Raw genomic sequence first — 24,470 nt, 5'->3', positions numbered from 1 at the left:
TACATAAATTGATATATATTTTTTATGTTAATCTTGTTTTGTAATAACATGTCAAAAATAAAGAGTGAAATGTGCCACATTTGCTACTTGTCATTATTGTCCTAAACCAAACATGCATGCACTAGTTTGACTTTTCTACAGAGATGCTCAACCTTGGATCATTTGCAGCAGATAGTTCCCTCGCCTTGACCTTACGATGGTTCAGTTAGGACAGAAAATCTCGCCTACGTGTAAAATACCACAAAACATTTTCAGTCTGTACAGCTGTCTTTAGTTTATTTTGTGACAGGAGAATGATAACTGCTCTTTCTCTAAATCAGGACCATGGAGAGTGCCAGTTAAGCAAAGCGAAAGGGGGAAAAAAAGGCATTATGAAACTATTTTTTTTTTATACATTTGAGAATCTAAAACAAAACCGTGCAAAAAAAATGCATTGGCTATTCTTTTTTCCCCATCTTACAAACATATTTTTTTAATAAATCTAATCAAATCTGAAATCTCTTCTAGCTATAAGTGACATACCGGGTTCGATCACAATTGTGTACAGAGAATCTTGGGTGAAGCCAACGGGATTAATAGACAGGCAAAGTAAGAAAATTATTTCTAGCTCGAAAACCTTTGAGGGACATTTCGGCACGGGGGGGGGGGGGGGCTAGCCTGTGGAGCTAGACCTATTTGGATAAGGTCACTGGAAGGAACTCACAGAGGACTCACGAGATCAAGACAAAGTGATTTCTGAACTAACAGTTTATTAAGGCTTGAATTCTTCTATAAAGAAAAACCAAGATAGATCCTTTTGAACAGGTTGTGTCCACTACAGCTGTGGCCTTTTAGATAAATCAGAGGTTTAGCATTTCATATAATGGATCCTTCTGCAGTGCTGAAATCTGTGGCCGACCCCTTACATCAAACATCTTACAATTACCCTTAATGTACATGTAAGCCCTGTACTTTTAATCCCAACCAGCTACCACCTCCAGAGGCAACAAAAGTCCTCGGTGACGTCCTTTAGGCGTCTCACCTCTGCCCTCCTCTGCATGTCAGAGTGGTGTCAGTGAGGACGACCGCATGTCCCCTATATTGCTTCAATCAACCTAGCTATCGGTTAGTGCAAGTACAAAGATAAAGATTAGAGGCTATGAGAGGTGATTACACTGGCCAGGTAAGAACACAATGCAGCATCACAAATTTACTTTCCTCTCTGAAACTTACAGTTCATACTCGGGGGGGGGGGGCGGGGGGGAGACTTCTGTAAAGTGCATTACTTGAGCCATTTCACTTTTATAATAGGGTGAAGACAAAAAAATAAAAAATAAAAAAACAGGATTGAAGAATATACATCATCTATAACCTGAATACGCAAACATCTACTTTTGGCCACAGTTATCCACACAGGTGACAGTATTATCCGTTTCATCTTGAATAATTAATAAAGAAAAAAAACAAAAAAACATTTTCAATAGAATCTGAAAAGTTGGCTTTAGTTCATTTGAGGCTACATCAGGTTTAGAAAATACACAAAAGATGGAAAATGAAAGAAGCAGCACATGTTTTCGGGGGCTTCTCTCTGCATCACAGCGGCCAAAGAGATACTTGGATAAATCACACGATCAAAGGGAAGAAAATCTGTGATTTCTTTTTTTTTAATTACTGTGTTCTTATTTGAAATGTGCTAAGGGGAGGGGGGGGGGGGGACAGCACTGTCACCTTTAGACGCAAGCCACATGGAGGACCTTCTTTTCAGACATCTTCAGCAGACCCACTGTATTTCAGCTCGCCATGCATCAGCACACACATCTCAATATTTTTTTTAGTTCCCCAATGTTTTTTTGTTTTGTTTTTTTTAACATAATTCAGAACTTGCTGTATCAGGATCAGTAGATCCCAGCTAAAACAAACTATATTTGAAACAACCAAAAAACACACAGAAACCACATTTCATTCTTATTTTTTTTTCTTAGTTGATAGTAAATCAGTTACATTAATTTTTAGGTTATACATTTTTAGGCTTCCTCCGTGAATATATAGACTCCTACGTTAAAGCTTAGCATTACGACCAACATGAAAGAATTAGCAAAAACCAAATTCAAGGAAACAGAGAAAAGAAAATACGAAGGATTAAGACAGAATGACGGTGAATGGACACATATTTGAACCCTCTCCCCTGTTTTGTGGAACAAAAAATACAAGAGCATAAAATTCATTAAACTTAGCAGTTACATCATTACGTAATTCTAACAAAGCAATTCAAGATGGTGAATTTGACAAATTGCTCAGGTTGACCAGGTCGTGGAAACAAGCGGAATCTGTTGTTGAAACACACAAAGAAGACGTCTTCAGGACAAACATCAAAAGAAATTTTACAAACAGAGAAAGAAAGAAAGAAGAAAAAAAGAGGGCTGTGAAAGTGTCATTAGTACAATTTTTGATTCAAATGGTGAGAGTTCTGGTTGTGAAGGACATATTTGTTGTTTCTTTCCCAAAAGCCCTTCCTCTTCTGAAATGTCTTAAGTCCTGTGTGACTTCACACTTTCCCTGATTTCTCCAGCAGTGTCACTGTTTGAGCAGTTCTTTTGACAAGTCACTGATAATTAAAAACAAAAATAAGGCTCCAGAAAAAAGTTTCTGAAATGAAAATTGTCAGTAGTAAGCCAAAAAATAGAGATTTTGTTGATCTGAATGAAAAATAGTTAAACCACTTAAGTTTTGTCATCCCAGTTCCAAGTCCCAACATTGCCTTAAGGATCCTTCAACCCTGTTGGCACAGATAAACCTATAAAGCATGGCAATGCTGCCCCCAAATGGACACAGAGGGGCATGACACGTCTGTTCCTGATTGTACTGAAATATAAAGTGGCAGTCAAACCCTGATTCAATTGGAGAGAGGAGGGGGCGGGAGCAAGAGAGAGAAAAAAAAACATCCAGTAAGAGAAAAGAACGTGATGGAACAAGAATAAAAACATGTTTTAAAAAATTAGAGTGTGTTGGCTGCTAGGTAACATTTAATCAGCTTATTATTGTCGCACAAGAATCGGTGGTTGGTGGGGCAAAAAAAATAAAACAGAAAGAAAGTAACGTTCAACAGGATTAAATAGAAAACAGAAATGAGGGGCTTGGTTGCATTTTCATATTCTTCTGTCTTTAAATCGAGTCCTACTGTAAATGATCAAGCCAAGGATAAATGTCTTCTATTGTTTATTCCTGTTTTGGCGCTCCTGTTTGAGAGGAAAAAAATACGTTAGACAAGCAACTGGTAAATATTACTACAGTAGAGTTCAGGATATCATAAAACCTTAAATAAAAGACCCTTAAGAGAGCTTTATTTTTATTTTTCACATTACAGGCATAAACTTCAACGTATTTTATTCTGAATTTTATGTGATAGACAAAAATGCATATTAGTGATGACAAAGAGAAACGTGTTTTAACAATACAAATAAAAACAATTCTAGAAAGTGTGGTGTGCTTTTATTTTAAGCTTGACAAAAATCAATACCTTGTAAAACTAACTTTGGCTGCAGTCACAGCCTCGAACTCTTTTGGGGTCTCTGTGCCAGCTTGGCACATCAATGTAAGGGACTTTCTGAAATGCTAATTCATTTTAGAAGGTTAAAAAGGTTCATTTTGCTCTCATCTAACCAGAGCATCTTACTCCATGTTTGGTGTCACCCTAGTTTGCCTCCAGCTGCTTCAGGAAAACTGGATTTTTAATTAATATCATCATCCATAAAGACTAGATTGGTGCAGAGTGTAGCTGCATCCAAAGTCACCGTGTCCAGCTTATTTTTTTTGTTTTTTTTTTATTTCCAGTTTTAGCACACCTGAACTGAAAAAATTGCCTCTGCAGATCTTGATGAACTACTGAGGAGGCAATTGAGCCATTTCATTCACGTGTGTCGGAGCAGGGAAACATCCAAAACACAAAACTATGAGAATGTTGGATTCAAATGCATTAAACATATTCTTCCACAATTAGTTTGGACTATCACATAAAATCTCAATAAAATACACAAAGGTTTGTGGTTGGAAAAGGACAAAATGTTAAAGAATATTATGGTAAAACAACTTTTTAAAAAAGGCAACATGTATCTATTCAATAACACAAAAAAGTTTTTAAAGAGGTGTTTCTTTCTCCCTTTAAAATATGTGTTAAATTAAACATTCTTGTTTGGCTAGAAATTCTAGCAGATGTTTACCTGATCCAACCGAGAGCGGTTCTGTATCTGAGCAGGTTCAAAAGTCTGTCAAACAAACAACAACAAAAAAATAGATAAAAACAGAAAAACATTATTAGACTCTTAGAAACCAGCATTTTTATAAAGAGCATGGTTGCACAGCATCGTCAAGCAGCCGATTTATTTAAACAGTGAGAAGGTTTTACCCACCTTGCGAACTTCCTCTTCCTCCTCCTGCCTCTTCTCATAATGAGAAAAATCGTCAAAGATGGAGGTGGTGTGTTTGTAGGTGGCGATGATCTTCAGCACCTGCTTGGCCTTCTCCAGAGGAACCTCCTGGGTATCGCGGGAGTTGGTCACTGGCTTGTTGTCGTTGTTTTCCAAGCGGATGTGGCGCAGCTGGCTGTTAGGCACGTCCTTAACAAACAACCAGTCCACGTCGAACTTGCCCTTCCACTTGTCCTGCGCCCAAACACCAGCACTGGTCCCGTAGTCCACTGGCGAGCGCATTTCTGCCACGCCACAGAAATGACCGCTGCCGTTGACGCTGAACAGCAGGTACACCGGACCCTTACCATTCATTGCACGGAAGGCTGAGTCCAGCCGCTTGTTGCCATGCTCCGTGCTGCACCAGATGGAATACTTGATGGAGCGATGAATATCATCCTCGGAGTAGCTCTTAATGATGAAAACGCGGCCGTTCTTCAGGTTCCAGTCAAAGTCCTTGGGGTTGTAGCTATGGGAGGCACGCAGCTTTTCCAGCACTGGGTGGGATTCTCCACCAGGACCCTGACTAGTAGACGTTAAGGGGCCATTGTTCCCACCACCAACAACTCCCATCATGCCACTCCCATCTTGGCCGAGGCCACCCTGCCCGTAGCCTTGGTTACGATTGCGTGGCGCGATCCAGCGGGTCTGGGGCTGAGGTGGCTGGGTGTGGTTTTGGTAGGGTTGAGGTGGTGGCTGATGGTGCTGGTGGTGTGGCGGCTGAGGCTGTAAGGCCATAGGCTGCATCTGGGGTTGCACTAATGACTGAGGAGGTGGGGGCTGCATGGGTCCTTGCTGCATGGGGCCTTGAGGTGGCATGCCATGAGGCAGCCCAAGAGGCTGCTGCTGCAGTGGGGCTGTGGCTACTTTAGTGACTGGGCCTTTGTCCCAGGTCCCGATATTCATGTTGTGTTTAATGGGTGGTGGGGGCAGAGCCCCCCCTGGATTTTGCATCCCTGGCTTCACCTTCGATTTTAACAGCTGTGGTTTGGCAGGTTTGCTGGCAATGGCAGCCCAGGAGGTGGGTTTAGGGGGAGGCATTCCTATCGGTGTGGCTCCATTCCCTGTGGCTGCCACTGCAGGCCCACCAATCACAGACCCCACTGCCTTGACTCCTGACCCCTGACCAGTGACATCCCCTCCAATCTTCAGCCCAACCATCCCCTGTTCTAGGCTGTTCATACCAGGAGCTTTGTTCAGGGTGTCACTGTGAAACCCTGTCTGACCGTCAGGCACCAGAGTGCCCCCCAGGGAGCTGGGAGGATAGCTATAGCTGCCACCATAAGCTGAACTTTGAGTCTGCTGGCCCTGGGAGCCACTTGTGCCCCAAGCAGAGAAGGCAGGGTTTTCAGGAAAAAAGTTAAACCTGTGGGGGTAGATACTGCTTCCCAGTCCTCCTGGCTGGCCAAACACGGTGTCCGGCATAAAGTGGTGGTCTCCATTGCTCAGAGGTCCATAGGGTGTGAGGTAAGGAATTGGAGGGTCCCCACCTGTGGACCAGGGAGCTTCACTCAGAGGGTAAGGAAATCCAATGGAGGGAGCATAGTAGCTAGACATGTAGGGATCGGTGATGGATTGGTAGCTGTTGTTCTGAAATAAGATGGAATAAACAAAGAAGTGACATGGAAGCTCAATTTAAAACTGGTAAAACATGGTACAGGGTTTCTCCCAGTGTATTATAAGCCTGGCGGGTCATCAGGCTGTACTTGTCCCCCCACCAGGATAAGTGTTGTTTGTCATTTTAAATAGGTTTTTTACATAACAGTAACAGTGTGACAGTGGATGGATTAAGCTCGGTTTAAAGATTATGCAATGAACTGGGCGTGAGAAACCAATTTCACTATCTCTGCACCTGCCCTTTGGCCTCACATGTTATTATTTCAAATTATGATGCCCGGTCGTGTATCTCTGAATTTTTATAACTTTTAACCAAAAGTTTCCCTACCACTGGGCTTAGCAGAGTTTCCGGGGGGAACCTTGTGATGTCTCTTAGTTTTGACATGCAAGCAAAATGACCGTTTTGGATAATTCTTAAAAGCAGAACACTTCAATCAGGTATCTGCTTACAGTTATTATACTGTCAGATTTCATAATGGAAAATAATCAGAAAAAAAAACAACAACACTGAAAGTATGATTTACCTGAGTAGATTGACCAGGAAGGTATGGCTCAAAGTCATTGTCATGGACAGTCTCCTTCTGATGCAGTGAACCATTTTGCACTGCAAATATAACAAAATACAAAAAGAAGCACATTTGAATTTACAATAATGGCAGATGGAGTGATGATTAAAGGGGGGATGGCTGAGGAGCTTGTTTAGATATGAAGACCTGGTGAGCTACGAACAAAGCATGCAGCACATGAATGATTTCTTTATTGCTTCTTTGCAACTGAAATAACCACATCACCTTACTACTAGCTGAAACTACTTTTGGTATATTATAAACAACATGTTTTCTTTACCAAAAGACAAAAAAATATTCTTTTTAAAGGTTTCACACATACTTGTGATGCTATAAAATTACAGAAAATCTGCATACTAAATCTCCAAACCAAACAATTTTGCAAAAGCAAAAACAGATACAAATATTACACATCAATATCAAGATTTATCTGACAATAATTTAATTCTCAAATGTTTTACCCTATTATGACTTAAAATACACGATGTCAAATTAACTAACCTACGTTATAACCTATGTTAACAACAGATAAACAATGATAAAACTCTGATACTTATTTTAATAATGAAGAGCAACAAATTATTGGTTGTAATTTACCCCATGAAAAGATATGCCACACATAACCAGATTAAATGGTTTGCTTCATTGATACCGAATAATCCTAATAATAAAATGCTGGAAAATATGACATCCTACAAAGCATGTGAACAAAAAGTGAAAACGTTTTAACTAGAATCTAAGCCAGCAGCTTGCTTCTGAGAAGAAAAATACAAAATATAAAGCTAAATTAAAATTTATATAATTAACAGCCCTCTTACTATCTGTCCATGTAACAAGCTCATAAATGAATGTAGTATAATTAATTAAAATAGTTCCCGTTAACAACTATGAACATCTGAAGTCTTCACTAGAATACTACAATAAAGACCATAAATATTCAATTTCTTTGATAAAACAAAAAAACTTTCATTACAATAAGTCTTACAATATATGACAAAATACCAATATATGGTGCATTTTACATATGCATCTAATAAAATACGTTCTATGGCTGCTGTTTGCGTTGCTGGCTTCATGCCCCCCTCAAAAACTATTTGTTATTGCAGGTTGTAGCTTGGAGATTTTCCAGTGAAAACAAAAATACCCAGAATGTCATTTGATTTTCCCCCACCCCCGATTTCTGACCTTGAAAGGCATGGCATATGCAGGATCTGCCTTAAGATTTGTATCATTTTTAAAAATCAATACAACACATTTGATTTGATAGATGAGCAGATGCATAATTAACCCGGGCCAGGACCAGATTTCCTCAAATGATTTAACTCGTTATGCTTTTTGGGAAAGGAACATATTTTTGGTTTTAGGTAGAACGCTCTATCACTGTATTAATGACTAAATTAAATTCCGCAGGAGCAAATTTGATCTTTGAGCAAAAAATGTAGCACTTGTTGGAATAGAAATTAAGGGGCATAAATCACCCTAAAATTTCAGCTTCTCAGATACATGATCCTGGTATGATTGAAAAGCTTAGTTTTGCTTTTAGATTAATTTCTGTTGACAACTCCAAAGGCTGTTAACATACTGATTTAAAAGATTTTTTATTTTCCTTTGGTAAATATGTACTTTCATACAGAAAATATGTCCATCACTCATTGACAAATTTTATATACATTATCATAAACCCAACAAAAATACTTGTGTCCTTTGGCAAATTAAATAGAACCGCCACATTAATACTATAAAAATATAATTGTGTCATCACGTACCTTTAGACGCTTGTCCCTTTGATCTCTGCGTTTGGGTTGATCCAGAAAAACAAAACAAGAAACAATGTTATTTTTTTTAATAATTATGACTGTATATTAAGAATGTGTACTATTTATATGATCAATATGCATGAGATCAGTCTGCCAATTTCATTAAAGAGGCTAGGCAGGATATTTATAAAAACGTAGTCCTGTAGTGGACAAACACGATGGTTAGTTACTGTCAGCTGTATTGCATATTATATAATTTTCTGAACATCTCAAGTCAACTAGCCAGCAAATGCTAGCCACACTTCAGTAACAACTTCTGCATCACAGCAACCTTAAAATGGCTTTCTAAACGCCAGTGGTTCTTAAAGCAACATGAATACATGTTTTCCAGAAGGTATTTCTCTCGGAAAACACTCAGCAACACATTCCACCAAAAGTTACTGTTCAAAGAGCAAGTTACCTTGTGCCATTATGTAAATCTGTTTACGTTAACTAGCTTTAGGTTTTACCAAATCAAATGGTGGGATTTTTGCAGCTATGTAGCTTACAAAACACACGATTTCTGTAAAAGATACATCTGACAACGTGATGCATGCAGAGCTACAGATGTCATCTCTCTTGAACGTCAATAAAACCCTTGATCATTTTCACGGAATGCAGCCAACTCGCTAGCTACATGCCAACGCTAATGGCTAGCTAGCACTTCCGACGAATAGCCATAGCCTAATAAATCGATAACGTTAGCAGGTAGTTAGCTCGCAAGCTCTCAACTGGCGAGATAAGTCGTCCTTCGTACCTGAGGGTCAATGCTTGTGGTAGACATAATTCATTAAGCAAGTCCCTGGTTTTCTCACGGAGCCTGAGCTTGTGACTGAATTTCAACCCCCGTGATTTGCAAGCAAGTTCACAGCTCAGTTGGAGTTAGCTTCAGGGCTAACAGCGCCGCTTAGCTTATGGCTAGTAGTTGTAGCGCAGGCTCAGCTGAGTATTCTCCCAACTTCCACAGTTCAAGTCAGACGCCTCAGATTCTGTATCCCAGAGGTTTCCAGTCCGAGTTCAGCTTTTCCGAGGTTAAGCGCGTATCGTCGTGTGGCACCCTGTGGATCTTGGATATTTATGTCTCCGTTCGCCTCTCACTTAGTCTCTTTTTTTAATTCCACAGAGAGAGTACTCCTCGGTTACGTTAAAGCCCCGCACACTTCCCCAATGGCTGCTCCATCCGGGCTCTGAGCTGTCGCTGTAATTCACGTCCTCCCCCGCGGGGTGGCAAAACTTTCAGCATCTTCTCCAATAACCATAGGAGGCTGAGATAATAAAAATCCAAGTTCATATCAATAAACTAGAATATCTTCGGACAGGTAGCCTTCATTACATTTAGCGTTATATATTCACTTTGATCATTACAGCCAATGACAAACCCAAAATTCTGAGACTAACATATTTTTTTAACAGATTACTTTTTTGTTAATTTTGTTTTGTTTTATCAAAACACGCGCCCCCACTGTTGCTCTTAGCAGAGGAGGTGAGAGTACCCAAGAATTGTACTCACGTAAAAGTAGCACCACTTGAACATATTTTGCTCAAGTAAAAGTAAAAAGTAGTCATCCAAAAAATTACAATTAAGACTAAAAAGTATTTGGTAAAAAGTCTACTCAAGTACTGGGTAAGTGATCAAATTATCAGTCATTTAATATTTCAGTGATTCTTGAGAATAGGGACCAAACAGGTCCTATGGATAAAGTACAAAATGTAAATAAAATATACACAAAATATATATATTTTCAAATATCTGACTAAACTAACCTGGGTCATGTGAGCACAACAATGTATATATTTTTTATTTTAAACATTGTAGTCGGTGAATGATGCCTGTAAAATCCCTTGTCCAGGAACAGAACTCATTACATTATAATAGTTTAAAACAATTAAGGAAATACTAACATTATATATTATGACAATTAAGTATAAGTAGTCATATAAATAATTATAAAAGTATCAATAAATTGAATTAAAAATAAATGTTATATATTTTCCAACTCCTTTGAAATTTGTTCCTATTTTTGTCAACACCATCAGACATGAAAAGAAATTAAAAAAAATCTTCTTATTGGGGGGCACCAGAACGTCTGAGGACCGCAGGAGCTCTTTCTTTCTCTTCCTTTGCTAAGAGGGCTAGTTAGCTCTGGTTAGCTTATGTTATTCTTTAGTTTTTTCTTCTTTTTATTCCTAAGTTGCTCGTCACAACCATGATGTATCAACACCATAACTGACAATTTACCAAACTTTGATGAAATTTTGTGAGATAAAAGGTTACATTTAGTATATTGTAAAGATTTCATGGACCTGATGAGCTACAATATGGCCTCCTTCAGAATAACATCATATAAATTGAGGTAGTTTGGCATTTCGTCAACTCCATCAGATGTCAACTCCATCAGTTTTTCTGACTCTTTCAGTGAAATTGCTGTCAAATCTCACTTAAATGTGCAATTAATTCATTTTAATGTATTTTACATAAATTGCATTACTTCACATGTATCAAGTTTTTCATTTTACTCACTAGCTTGTCACCGCCTTCAGCTCTGTGTCAACTCCGTCATGAACTGTCAACTCCGTAAAGATAGACTTTTTGTTGTTTTTTGTTTTAAATAATATTTTTTTGTTTCTTGAGAAGCATTTGTCTGTAAATGAGTAAAATATCACTAATAGGGTGTTTTAAAAATAATTTTATATTTATTTTTGTCAGATGGTGATGACAAAGTTCTGAGTCAGGTCGATTAAAAATGTAATTTTTAATTTTTTAAAAAATTTTTTAGCATGTTCACATTTCCAAAACATTATTTGTCATATTTGCATACATAAGGTTGAGAAATACAAAAAAAAAAAATATGGGAAAATTAAAACCCATTTTGTCCCTATTCTCAAGAATCACTGATTTACAAATTGCACCATCAAATGGACCAAAATATAAAGTTAAGAGGAAATGTTGGTATTTTAAGGATGAGAATAATTCATATAAGTAGCAAAAAATAACCAAATCAGGCCTTTTTTTTCAAAATCAGTTTCTCTCAACACAAAAATTATGAAACTTTAACAAAAACTGTCCGGTGAATTTTTGGTTAAAAAATGTTTGTATTTCATTCAGTGGATAGAGAATCCAGACATTTTACTCAAGTAAAAGTAGATATACTTCACAATAAAAATTCTCAAGTAAAAGTAAAAAGCACAGCATCGTAAAAATTCTCCCAAAAGTATAAAAAAGTACCAGAACTCAAAAAACTAGTAACACAAAAAGCTACTTAAGTACTTAAGTAAATGCAACTGAGTAAATGCAGCTAGTTACTATCCAACTCTAGCTCTTAGCAACTTTGTCAATACAACAAAAAGAACTGAGTAATTTTTAAAATGTAAAGGTAATACATTTTATGGTAGTTTCAGAATTGTTGCACACGAGTAGTGTTAAAAGTATTTTGTTGCGAAGTCTATTCCTAATCGTCACTTTAGTTGTGTGTTTTTCTATTGTAATGCATACAGTTGAGCTGCTGCTCATCCATGTTGCGTGCGGTATTTAGTGTTTTGTTTTTTGTTTTTCCTTCTGCAGAATCTGTTAGTGCAAGCGAGGTCAGGAGATGTCAGCAGACTGTGCTTTCCTGCAGGCCCTCTCATATCAGAAAGATCAGCTCATGTGAGACTTGTGTGGAAAATGACACGTGGTAAAAATATGGCCGCAGTGATCATCAATTATCTCATGTGCAATTATCAGATCTGGATACAAATTTTTGAAATTGCATCTATTGCATCTATTGAGTAGATAAATCTTATACATATGCACGACATGCATGATTGCAAATCACATGGAGATTGTAAGCACAGTTAAAGGCATAATAATTTTGAAGTTGAGTTAAATGTCAAATAATAGTAATCGGTGTGAGAAGTTATCTGAGTTCAAAACTATGTCATCAAGACCCATGAGGTCCTTATTTTATTTGTCTCATAAAAACTGTGTAATTGAGCCAAAACCACACACAGATCTACATTTAAACAGGAGAACTACCCTGTTTACGTAGCTACACTGAAAAAGGGCCTTGTTAGAGCAGAGTCACGTTAAACTAGAAAATGTTTTGAAAGCAATTGTTCAGATTTATCAGATTTTTATTTACCATGTTTGAAAAACATATTTTCTTTTCCTTCCTCTTTACAATTATGAACTAATTTGTTTTGCTTCATTGTGTTCTTTCCCCCCTGAGGTGCAGCCATAGGACAGGCATGGCGTGTCATTCAATCAAGGATCAATGAGCATACATTCTGGCAGTTGGAGGGTTTTCTAGAAAACTTTCTCCTGTAGGCCGCTGCACAGGACCCCGCTGCTCATCATATTATTTCAGCTGTTGTTCTGCACTCACCTTCAGTGTGTGTTCCACTATGTACCGCGAAAGGACTGACTGGCACAGGACAAAACGAGAGAGAAAAGTCCGCATGCTACAGAATGTCGGATGACAGGAGTACTATGCTGCGCATCCTTGAGGAGCCTCGGATGCGGGAGGAAGCGGAGAGACTTCGGACCTTCCAGAACTGGCCTGCAGATGCACAAGTGGCTTCAGGAGACCTGGCTAAGGCGGGCTTCTTCTTCCTGGGTTCTGGGGACAAAGTCCAGTGTTTCTGCTGTGGAGGGGTTTTAAGGTTCTGGGAGCAGGGTGACAGCCCCGCCGTTGAGCATAAGCGTCATTTCCCTACTTGCAGCTTCATACTGGGTCGAACTGTGGGGAATATTCCACTGGCGGTGGGCTCCTCAGACTCTGTGGATGGCCAGCTGTTGAGTCAGCTCCAGAGGATGACTATGGATGACCAGGGAACAGCTGGGCAAGCAGTGTATCCCGAGATGGAGACAGAGGACTCTCGACTTACCACTTTCCACAACTGGCCCACTGAGGCCTCGGTGCAGCCAGATGTTCTGGCCCAAGCAGGGTTTTTCTACACAGGTACTTACTATCGTTTCCCTATCGGAAGTACTAAACTATGACATTTTCAATGAGCTCCCTTCCTTAGCAGTTTTTAGGCAAAACATGAGCATCCACTAGAATGTTTCAGTAGACGTTGACTGGTCTAGTGGCCTCCTCTATGTGAGAGTTCATGCTACAATAGTTCCAGCTGAGTCAGGACGTTGTTAACAGAACAACCTGGACAAAACAGGAACTGCTAGGCAACATGCAATGAGGACTCTTTTTATTTATAATTTAATTTATAAAATACCATTAAAAAACATTTCAAACAAACCTGTCCTTTCTATTACTGTCTTCTAGATTGAGAGAGGCAGGGACAGAAATTTTAAGTACATTTTTATTTATATATCAAATGCAGCCGTTCGTCCTTAGCATAGATTTCTTTGACTATCTGAACCAGAAAGCAGTTGTTTTTGGTTTGTATTTGAAATATATACAACATAAGAGGTTTGTCCATCAAGCTTGAAAGTCTAGCGAGTCTTTATTCAATCAAACTCTGTCTAAAGAATTTTTTTTTTAATGTCAGGTCATGGTGACAATGTCAAATGCTTCTTCTGTGATGGAGGACTGAGGAACTGGGAGTCAGGGGATGACCCCTGGCAGGAACATGCCAAGTGGTTTCCAAGGTAACAACAGGGCTGTAACAGTGAGATGAGAAAATATAAGCTAAACACAAAAATTATATTTTTATTATGCACAGTGACATCTATAAGATTTAACCACTACCGATGAATCAATAATTCTCACGTGTCATTGTGTGAGTGACACGTGATGTCATGAGTGTTATGTCCACTGTAAGATTTGCTCCACATGTCATATTGCATTTAAGCCGGAAACATTTTGATCTCATGTAACCACAGCACATTTTTACACCTAAATGGCTTGTGGCAGAAATGAGACGTCACGTGGGGTTTCTTTCATCTTCTTGCCCCATAAAGCCTGGATTTGAAGAGGGAACAACTTAACAGTTATTCTGTCATCAGAATCTCCCATCTGAACGGCGGATCTCTGAAATCTCTCCAGGGATAAGACGGGGCTTTTGGCTGAATTAGTGATTAATCCTCTTCTTTTCCCAGCCTTACAATTTAGGTGGATGGTCATGTTTTGGTACATATGCATTTATTTGATTTAGAAATATCAGAATGAAAGGGAATGAATACAAAAGCATGTCACATTTTTCAGTTTTCTTTTTTGTTTTTTTCAAATGTGCTATTTCCCTTTGACTTAAAAATGAAGCCTCACACTGGAATTTTTTAAGGGATCATACCTGTTGCCTATCTTAAAAGCATCCTCCTTACATTCCTCAGATGTGAGTTTTTAATCCAGTCACGAGGGCAGGAGTACATTAGCAACATCCAGGATGCTCATTTCCACCTGGGTGATACCATGGTAAGAGTCCTATTCCTTTAATTAATAATGACTTAAAATACATAGATACATGACTTGATTAGACTTGTGTATAAATGCCAGTTTGTTATTTATTGACTTAAATAATTCATTGTAATTGAAAAACAAAAACTTGGTTTCCAGGGAGGATCACAGACATCCACAGGCAGAGACGTTGGTGGCAGAAATGGTAAGTCTTACCAAGATTGAAAATGGTACAAAAATCATGTATTAATAGAGAGATGAGAAAAACAATGGCGTCTGATCTGTCTGATCCCAGATTCAAAGTTTCAACATGTCTTTTTGATTTGAACTTCTTGATTATTTCTGTCCAACTTTGCAAATTACAGATTTTCTGGCTGACAAAACGTATTGCACAATCTCTGTTTTAAGCCTCAAATTAACCTCAAAGTAAAATTTTTTCCTCATAAAGCAGGTTCACTTTCTTTACATGGTGAAAAATATATGTTGCTATACAATAAGTAAGGTGAATGTTCTCCGTTTTTCTCTTCCACTTTTGTTTGATATCGTACCAATCTGAGGTCTCAGGTCGTGTGCAAAGCCAGTATGGTATTCGGCTTCTAGTCTGAAGTCATCTTCCTCTCTTCTCCAACCGTCTTATCCTTCAGATATGGTCGGAGGCCTGGGAGCTTCATCAGCCATGCTCTCTCCTGTTGTGCAGACTGTGCTGCAGATGGGGTTTGAAGCCGGCGTGGTGGAGAGTCTGGTCCAGACCAAGTACCTGCTGACAGGCCAGTACTACACCTCAGTGTCTGAGCTGGTTACTGATGTTCTGCAAGCAGAAGAGGAGGAGAGGCAGGCAGGGCCAAACAGCAGAGGTAACAGAGATGGGAACAAACTTAAATATTTACTAGACTGCTGTGCTTTAGGAGATTTATCCATGTTTTATAAATCAATAAATTGACTTTTTTTCAGCTTATTCTTACTCCCGTGTTGAACATGTTACTATTTGTAGAAAATGCCTTTTTTTTATCAGTAATTAAGGGAGTAATTTTCTTACTTTTTGCATAAAAAACAAGGTTTTCTGATGTACTTGGGTGGATTTTGTACAGTTTTGCAAATTCACTGATGATTTTGTAGGAATCCCAACTTTATGAGCAAATCAATATGTATTCTAAAAACCTATGATCCTCTTTCAAGTTGCAACTTCTGACATGTGGTCTGTTGACCCATGCTATCAGGACTAATACAAATTAATAATAAAAATTCTAGACATATTCTGCCAAATAAACTATTAGACACAGATACATAAACTATTATTTCTGGAAGTAGAGAAGTGCAATTAATCTCCAATAAAGTTAAAGATGCAATTTTAATCAAAACATTTTAGCAATAGAAAACTGGAATACCTGTTCTGACAACTGCTAAAGGGGTTGCTTCAGGGAAATTTAGCATCCTGAAGCTAAATTTCCCTACCAAAGCCCTACCAAAACATTACCACCATGAATAACAAAACAGGAAAAAAAGCATAAAAAGTTTTTAAACTAATATGTAGTGTGATATAAACAGCAGTAATTATGAGTTTCAATAACAGAAATGCATATTTTGTATGTTATTGAAACCGTGTCAAGAGAAAGTAAAAGTAGGTAAAGGCAAGATCAGACCTTCTCTATAGCCAATCATTCCTCTGAGAAGGAAAAGTTCATACAAAATACAAAATGAGAAAACACATTAATACTTGCAGTGCAACACGATGCACAAACTGAAGGTCCTGACATGGCTTGCAAGCCAGCCCAATGATCTCATTGAATTAGAAACCTTTTGGGAAAGAAATATGGAGCATCAGCTCAGACTTTTGCAACAAGCTAAACATCACGATCTCACAACTTTTGGTTACAGAAAATGTCTGTTGTACATAAACATTATTACAAATATGTAATATTTGATTTTGCATCTCATTTAATTGAAAGTAAGTGGACCTTTGGAAAGGAGGACTTAATTTTAAAACGAGTGATATAATGTAAAAACACGACTTTGACCAGCTGCAGAATTGAAACACTCAGTTTTAATTAAAGCTAAGTCCTTTATGTTGTGTCTTAAATTTGTTCAATTTAGAACAAGAGAGGAGCCTGGGATCCAGTGCAGGAAACATGAGGACCGAGACACCCATCCCAAAGAGAGGTCTGCATACTTGTGAAATCCAATTATAATGAATTGGCATTTTATTTAGTTTTTTTCTATTTTACCTATCTTGACGTTTTAGTCGCAGGTCCTACCCCAACCAATTAAACTTTTTTGTTTGTGTTTCCCACCAGTAAAGGATCAAAGTCCCGAGGAGCTGCTGAGGCAGCTGCAGGAAGAGAGAACCTGTAAAGTCTGCATGGACAAGCTGGTATCCATCGTCTTCATCCCCTGCGGTCACCTGGTGGTTTGTGGCGATTGCGCCACCAGCCTGCGTCACTGCCCCATCTGCAGAGCTGTCATCAGAGGCAGCGTTCGTGCTTTTATGTCTTAGGGCCGTAGTTAAAAACTGCTGCTGCACTGGTGTTGCACAGTATCCCTTTGAATTTGCACTGCCTGCAAATTTTTTTTTAATGAATTTATAAAAATAAGGAGTGCTGCTTTTATAATGTTATACAATAAAACTTTTAGGTTTCACTTGTGCACTGTGATCATTACATTCTTAAAATAACTCCCAAGACTGTTAAAAGAGCATGTTTTTTTTTATTAACAAACACCATATTTACATGAACACAAAGCACAGTTCTGGATAAACAGCGTTACACAGTCAGGTCACATGAGGTTGGAGCAACACAAGACAGAAAATAGAAGAACATAATTTACCACCTTTTAACACAAAGGAAAAAAGAAATATTTACAAAGAAATGGACACATTTTCAGTTTGGACCAGCACAAGCAGAACCATAACTACAACCAGGACTTTGGGAAAAGTCTGTATTGCACCCAGAGGAAGACTAGTTTTGACATCTTAGAAGTTTTTTTTTTTTCCTACTAAGACTGATAATGTTACAATTAAGACTGATAATGTTACAATATTAGACCCTTTGTTTTCCTAATCCACTGAGCGATCAATAAGTGCAGTTTAAATTACAGGAATGAGATTTGAACTATTGCAAAGTCAACAAACAGAAGTGTATAGATGTTTTTTTCAGGATCCTAGCAATACATTCTGTTTGTCTGGCAGTGAAGAACTCTTAATATCACAGAGAAATCTAATGCTCGACATAAGCTGCTGCTGGCAGTACAGGAAAATTGTAAAAATGAATAGCAGTCAAGACTTTTTTTTGTTCATACAGTGCTTTGCAAAAACATTCAGACTCCTTGAACTTTTTCAAGTCAAAACCACAGATGGAGGTTGTAACCTTATGCAAAAGAACAGCACAAAGTTAGTCACAAGGACAATGGCAAGCCTTTCAAAATGTAGCTACATCATCAGAAAAAAAGCCCTAATGAGAGAAACAGTCAAGAGGGCCTGAGAAAGTACAGAAAAACTGTGGCTCACATAAGTGTGGGATAATCTGTCAACACAGAAAATTATTCTAACTAGTCACCCACACCACAAATCTGGCCTTTATGAAAGAGTGCTGAAGTTTGCTACGTGTAGTGGAGACAGCAAACGCATGGAAGAGGGTGCTTTGGCCTAAATGCCACACTAGATGTGGTGGAAAACTTTCTCTGCCCCGATTCCCCTGAATAGAACATCTCTACTATGAAGCATGATGGTAGGAACATTATACTGTGGAGATGCTGTATTTCAGCAGGGCCACGGAAGCTGATCAGAGTTTAATAGGTAAATGGATGAAGCTAAATGCAGTGACATCCTGGAAGAAAAACTACCAGAGGCTGCAAAAAACTTTAGACTTTAACATCCAGTAACAATAAAATGTTTTTAATCCAAATATATCCATATTTGACAGTGATCAAGAGAAAATCCAGACCTAAATCCAATTGAGAATATGTGGTAACTCTTAAAACTTGATACTCCTGGGCTTTAGATGTGCAGACCCCAAGACTTAAAGCTGTGTTTGCAACAGGTGGTTGTACTTATTCAGGGAGACTGGACCCAGCTGTTAAACATACTTTACAGATTTTTATATGTAAGCATTTCCAGACTCATGCACCAATTTGTGTTGGTCTATCACATTAAGCAGCAATAAAATCCATTACATTTTAAGGTTGCAATAACATGAAAAGGTTTAAGGGGTAATAATACTTTGCAAGGCACTGTAATTCTTTGTAAAAGCACACCAAAGCTAAACAAATGAGAAGCTGAAGTTTAAATTCAGTTGGTATCCAACCTGAGTCATGTGGAATGGAATGTATGTTGACTGAGAAAACACACTTTTTAACTCTTCTGCCTCGTACAATTGACTATTTTCTGTTCTCCAAACAGAAACATGCCATTTCTGGAGGAGATATGAAAGCTTCTCACTATGCACATGATCCGTTTGAACACCAGAGGGCAGTAGTGATTCACATAACATTAAGGCAACGGAAGCTCTGACAATACAAGAGTGGTGGGTAAACTGATGGATGCGTTCTAAAAAGTGCTGAAGTGAGTAATGCTAATCTTGTGTGCTCAGCTTTGTTAGTAAAAAGTTAAAAAGAAGTTGATTCAGAATAAAAGCCAAAACGGGTGGAGACACGAGTCCTAGCTTCAACCAGCTTCAGTCAGTTGTAATTACATACGGTGCAAACTTTGATAAATGCTACAACTGGTCACAGCTCAGGCTTTCACCGTGTACAGACAGAATATAAGTGTTGAACTGACAGGGAATGAAGCCCCCCAGATCTATTTAGGTGGAGATTTAATTCATCCACACATAACATCCATATCCAAACAGTTCAAGCTCCATTGTTTGCGATATGAAAAGGTATGACAATCTCCGTTGTTTGCGCCAAGTCAAAAAATACGCCTTGCAACTTTTGCTGTTTGTAATGATCGCCCTTCCCAGACCTGTCTGCTGTTTGGGGAGAAAAGTTGAAGTCAGAACAACAGCTTTCAGGTCTTTGGCAAACACAACACCTGGCACTTCAGAAATACTGACTCAGAAAAGCTGTTGTAATAAAATGCTTCAGATATAAAAGTAACACTCGCATGCCGTTTATTGTGTTTGAGCGCCTCTTTGCGAGGAGAACACTCTTTTCCAGTCCTTTGAAACTTTGAATTTCCTTATTTACATTTTCTATTTTTGGCAGATGTGCCTGTTGTACTGGTGCTTTTGTTGTCTCCCCGAGCCTTCACTTCTCCGCTCCCTTGGCTCTTCCTGCTTTGCTTCTGTATTTATGCATACAGATCCTAAAGTAAACAGGCAGCAGCACAATGGCTCATTCTGCAAACTCTGCCATAATTCAGCCCAACGGTCAAGATCTCAGCCAAACCAGCAGTAATATGCTAAATCACCATCCTCTATGACACACAGCTATTGACTGGGAATGCTGGTTGCTCCATCATCCTACCTGTTGTTTTCATCTGCTGAAATATGTTCTATACAGTAGAGTTAGCTCATAGTGAAAGCTGACAGAAAGAAAATAAATGATACTTTTATATAAACACAAATACCAACAATGGTAATTCCCAAATCCTGTAACAATGGACTGTTATTGTGAAACTGACTTTTCAGGGCCACACACAAGTAAATTACATGTTAAGAACTGAAACCCAGAAGGAGACGTCTGGTGCTATGAGAAGCTGTGGGATGTGTGTGTGAGTTTGCGTGTGCATGCGTGTGTGTGTGTGTGTGAAATCAGCCATTTTGGCTCCATGGGAATTTGCTGTATCACCTCCCTCGGTGGATGCCTTTCCTATTTACGTAGACCTGGAAAAGCAGGAAACATGGAAAGAGGGAAAAGAGGATTAGCACTTCTTGGGTTTCCTACTTACACACACACACGCGCACACACGCATATGTGCACATGTGTGCACACGCAAAACCAGCCCTGGATGAATTCATTCAGAACATAACTCCCTGTGGATTGGAGAGAGGAAAACGTCCTCCCTCCCATTAGAGACGAAGTTGATTAAACTGTCAGGAAGCCCATTAAATATTCATTTCATGTTGGCTGAGAATTATTACATGAGTTCTGTGGCTTATTGTCATGAACTTCTTTGCAACATTTAATTCATTAATCCAATTTTTGGACAGAAATATGTATTTGGTTAATGTGCTTCTCTTAGCTGCTTGTGACATGGACACACACACTTAATCAAGTCACAGCTGTACCATAGTAAGGCTTTGTATAAAATACTACAACAGAACGTAGCATGTTTCAGACTGTGGTTAATTAATACATTCAGGTATTATTTAAGTTTTGAAAAACAAGGCATTTTAATAATTTGGAGTGCTATTGAGACACTATTCATTTTTGGAACTTCAGTTCAGACTTTGAAACTAAAATGTATAACTAACAGAGTTATACATTTCAATAGATGCATTTCTGTTAATTTAGATGATTATGGTTGACAGCTAATAAAGACAATAAGTTGTTTCATCAGAAAAAAAACAAAAAACATTGCAGAACATATTGTGCCGAGAAGCATGTACAGTATATATACACTGAATACCAGCTCTGGGCTCTTATTGCATCAGTTATTGCAACAATGCAGCATAGAGACGATCTGCCTGTTCATCTATATGCTCTCTACTGAATTAACATTTCAGTGATATTCCAATTTATTGACATGGACCGGTAAAACGCTTTTTTTTTTTTTTATACTTTGAAGAACATAGTATTATTGATGTGAACAGTTAAGTTGTAGACACTGCAGATGTAGATGCAATGTCTTTTGGGTGACATACTTACAGCTGCATGGGCTTTAACAGGAGATGGGATGATTTTTCATTGACATGGTAGAGTGGGAATGGATCAAATCCACCAATAAAATCAACTGAAAATGAAAGATCAAACATATGATTTATGGAGCAAATAAAAAACAGAACAACACAAAACGACAGAAAACAAAACAAAAGCACATTAAAGTAACAAAACGTCACAAAAAAAAGATAAGTCACTATATGAACATGGAATAAAATGTAAAAGAAAATTTATGCATTGATGTCATTTTAAAGAGAAAAGCTTCCTAGTTATTTTATCTTTGACCAAGTTAAAAAAAAAAAATGTCTTGCTGAAACTTTTTTTAAATCTGTGCATCTGCCTGCAGCCAAAGGGGAAAGCTTAGGAACAGGTGATAGCTTGCCAGCTGTTAAAATAGCCTCAGCCTTTTTATCGCGTAGAAACAGAAGCAGCCTTCAGCCACCAAATAAATAGCCTTTTTTTGCTTATCCTCCCTTTAAAGAGTTCAGATTGTAGATCAACTGGCGATTGCCATGTAATGCAAGGAACAGAAGAGCACGCTTGTTGCAAAGTGCTGTGAACCCTTTCACCAGTGAGAAGAAACAGTCCTGAGATGGTGGAAGAAAAAAAACCCTCGAGACCGGTTACAATGGCAGAGGAAAGAAAGCGGAGGCAGGGGTGCGTCACGCCTGTCGGTCTGACTGACAGGGGCTGAGAAGATTAAGTTAAGGGAGTGCGTGTAAAAGAGGACAGCATGTCCAGGAACTGTGAGTCGTGTGTGAACTGCAGGGGGAGAAACTGAGGCTGAATTTGATTCAGTTCAGAAAGACAACAAACAAATAGTGCTCTAATAAAAGAGGAGAAATAGAAAGATCTGTTACATTCCACAAATGAACAGCCGCCAAGGAAAAACGCACATGGGGAAACCTACTGGGACTCGGCCCTATCCTGGTAACTGGAGACCGAGGTGGTCAGCTGGACACTGATAGACGGTCAGGGTGGGAGCCAGGGGGCCAGTTGGGGTTACGCTGGCCTACGCTTTTCCTGTGACCCTGCCCTGCTTCCCAGGGCATTTACCATTTCATCTGCAAACCAGATACAGACACACACCTGCCACAAGCGCACGTCTCCCCGGGTATTTCTACACAAATAGCTTTCTCATTATAAGTGGGTGGGGATCTACCCCCCATTATGATAAGCTATGCTGTGCAATATAGTTAACTGATAATTATATTTGCCATTTTTAGACACAATAACACCTCAGGGGACTTCATGGTCAGGTTAAAATATTCATCAGTCAGACAAAGACTGTAGCTCAGAGAGAATTATAGAATGCCTTAAATATGAACATGGGATACTTGGGATCTGGTGCTAATCATATTTTTTTTCCCCCCAACAATCTAAGTCTAAATCACGTCTGTCAATCTGTTTTACTATTTGTTTCACCACAAAGCCTGTGTGAAATAGATCATACTATTTGTAAGCTTTCTCTTTCCACCAGGATTCTTTTGCGAACATTGCATGCATCCCGAATTTTTGCGACTGTGCATATCCATTCAAAAGATAGCTTAAAGAAAATCATCATCAGCTCACAAGCAGAAGAAGAAAACAATATTTATGTTTTTAAGAAATATGAAATATATGTTTTTCCTTCTTTTCAGTTGGGTTTTCCTTTGGTTCTGAGAAAACGTTGCACAAAATGATCCCTATGAGGCTCAATCTGAAAACTGTACACCGTGCTCATGCAGGTCATCAGGACCAATCCGAGAATGAATACAGGTGAGTGCTTGTCGGCGACATTCTACCGTTTCTCAGACAGCTGCCAGCCTGTTGCTGTGCTGAACAGAATGTCCCTGAAACACTAGTAACTGAACTTCACACTGCTTAAATCAAACAGTTGTAGCCATGAAGAAGCAAGACAACTTTTTTTCTGAATATTTTGTTCAAACACAATTAACAGGAACATCGTCGCCCCTCCTGCATAGAACAGTATGTTGTCAAAATCCACTGTTTTGAAAAAAAAAAACAACTTTTGTTCATTGTTTATTCTGCTCCATTGGATCACCATGAAGAAGCACAACAAACCTGAAAAGTTTTGAAATAAATAAAGGCACTATCAGCTTAGAATAACATTCACTCTCTATGGACCATATTGTTTGCCTGCTAGTTCTGTCTTGAACCCTGTCTTCTGTTTTCTTGTGTCTCTGTCCTGTCTCACATCCCCAGTTGGATATGAAAAGTATGGATATGAAACAGATCTGTTTATCCTTTAAACGTGAGACTTGTATTCATTTTACGCAATGTTCAGAATGAAGAAATCTGTGGAAAGGGATCTTAATCCTTATTGAAACACTTTTGTTATTCTGAGTTCTAGGAGTGTTAACCCTATTGCCAAAAATGTCAACATGAAATAAGGGGACTAGTATTTACAAATGACAGGCAGATGTGTTTTTTTTTGGTGTCGTTGTTGTTGTTTTTTTTGTTTTTTGACAGGATAAATGGCTAAGGCGGTCTCTTCCTGGCAGATTTTTTACTTGATCAGGCATATGCAAGAATTGACAGGTATGTGGGTCAGAAATGCAGTTCAGGATGTAATGCAAGACGGAAACGTTTTAGTTCAAATGAAAACTTCCGCAATCTCCTGACAAGTGTGTAAAATGTTTGGTGATTTGTGCTGAATTCAAAGAGAAATGTAGAAAAAAAGAGCAGGAGGGTAAAAGTGGGGTTGGTGGGGAAAAAAGGCAAAGTGTGGGGAAGATCAAGAAAAACATGTAAGGGACAGCAGAGACTAAAACAGACAGTCAGATAAAGAGCAGACGGATGAGGTCGGTACTTCAAAGCCTGTCTGTTACACTGGCTCTCCATCTGTCACTGTCCACCCACAGCACTACACAACCATTGCTGCTGTAAATTTACTGTAACGAC

At 38.7% G+C, this 24,470-nt stretch overlaps 3 protein-coding genes across 4 annotated transcripts in view; 1 reads left to right on the top strand and 2 right to left on the bottom strand.

The window, feature by feature from the left end:
* Positions 1–729: 729 nt before the first annotated feature.
* Positions 730–9,649, bottom strand: LOC103467496 (YTH domain-containing family protein 1). Its single transcript, XM_008413931.3, has 6 exons — positions 9,179–9,649; positions 8,392–8,416; positions 6,584–6,663; positions 4,386–6,032; positions 4,197–4,241; positions 730–3,215 (listed from the first exon to the last, which is right to left on the bottom strand). The coding sequence occupies exons 1-6, from the start codon at positions 9,203–9,205 to the stop codon at positions 3,189–3,191; spliced, it is 1,851 nt and encodes a 616-aa protein (XP_008412153.1). The 5' UTR covers positions 9,206–9,649; the 3' UTR covers positions 730–3,188.
* A 1,886-nt stretch (positions 9,650–11,535) lies between these two features.
* On the top strand, positions 11,536–17,387 carry birc7 (baculoviral IAP repeat containing 7). The gene is made up of 7 exons (XM_008413929.3): positions 11,536–13,361; positions 13,909–14,008; positions 14,690–14,771; positions 14,913–14,958; positions 15,398–15,607; positions 16,845–16,910; positions 17,045–17,387. The coding sequence occupies exons 1-7, from the start codon at positions 12,869–12,871 to the stop codon at positions 17,242–17,244; spliced, it is 1,197 nt and encodes a 398-aa protein (XP_008412151.1). The 5' UTR covers positions 11,536–12,868; the 3' UTR covers positions 17,245–17,387.
* A 369-nt stretch (positions 17,388–17,756) lies between these two features.
* The window catches only part of nkain4 (sodium/potassium transporting ATPase interacting 4), a 58,261-nt gene continuing 51,547 nt past the window's right edge, over positions 17,757–24,470 (bottom strand). The window contains exons 6-7 of one of the 2 annotated variants that reach the window (XM_008413926.3): positions 21,555–21,639; positions 17,757–20,569 (exon numbers count right to left, since the gene is read on the bottom strand). In XM_008413926.3, the coding sequence (XP_008412148.1) occupies positions 20,560–20,569; positions 21,555–21,639 (95 nt within the window). In that variant the 3' untranslated portion in view covers positions 17,757–20,559. The remainder of the gene's footprint in view (positions 20,570–21,554; positions 21,640–24,470) is intronic. The other variant, XM_008413927.3, reaches the window with a different exon arrangement.

This window comes from Poecilia reticulata, chromosome 7 (genome assembly GCF_904066995.2).
Source record: "Poecilia reticulata chromosome 7, P_reticulata-male-v2, whole genome shotgun sequence".
NCBI classification, from domain to species: domain Eukaryota; kingdom Metazoa; phylum Chordata; class Actinopteri; order Cyprinodontiformes; family Poeciliidae; genus Poecilia; species Poecilia reticulata.
Note: the sequence above shows the minus strand (reverse complement) of the source record. Positions and strands in the feature narration are given on the sequence as shown.

What these genes read in the sequence shown, in the direction of transcription:
- LOC103467496 (XM_008413931.3), bottom strand. Translation starts at nt 9,205, where the DNA reads ATGTCTACCACAAGCATTGACCCTCAG. An exon ending in AAAGGGACAAGCGTCTAAAG is followed by an intron (nt 6,664 to 8,391) that starts GTACGTGATGAC and finishes TTATATTTGCAG; the next exon opens with TGCAAAATGGTTCACTGCAT. An exon ending in TTCCTGGTCAATCTACTCAG is followed by an intron (nt 6,033 to 6,583) that starts GTAAATCATACT and finishes ATCTTATTTCAG; the next exon opens with AACAACAGCTACCAATCCAT.
- birc7 (XM_008413929.3), top strand. Translation starts at nt 12,869, where the DNA reads ATGTCGGATGACAGGAGTACTATGCTGCGCATCCTTGAGGAGCCTCGG. An exon ending in AGCAGGGTTTTTCTACACAG is followed by an intron (nt 13,362 to 13,908) that starts GTACTTACTATC and finishes TTTTAATGTCAG; the next exon opens with GTCATGGTGACAATGTCAAA. An exon ending in AGACGTTGGTGGCAGAAATG is followed by an intron (nt 14,959 to 15,397) that starts GTAAGTCTTACC and finishes CTTATCCTTCAG; the next exon opens with ATATGGTCGGAGGCCTGGGA.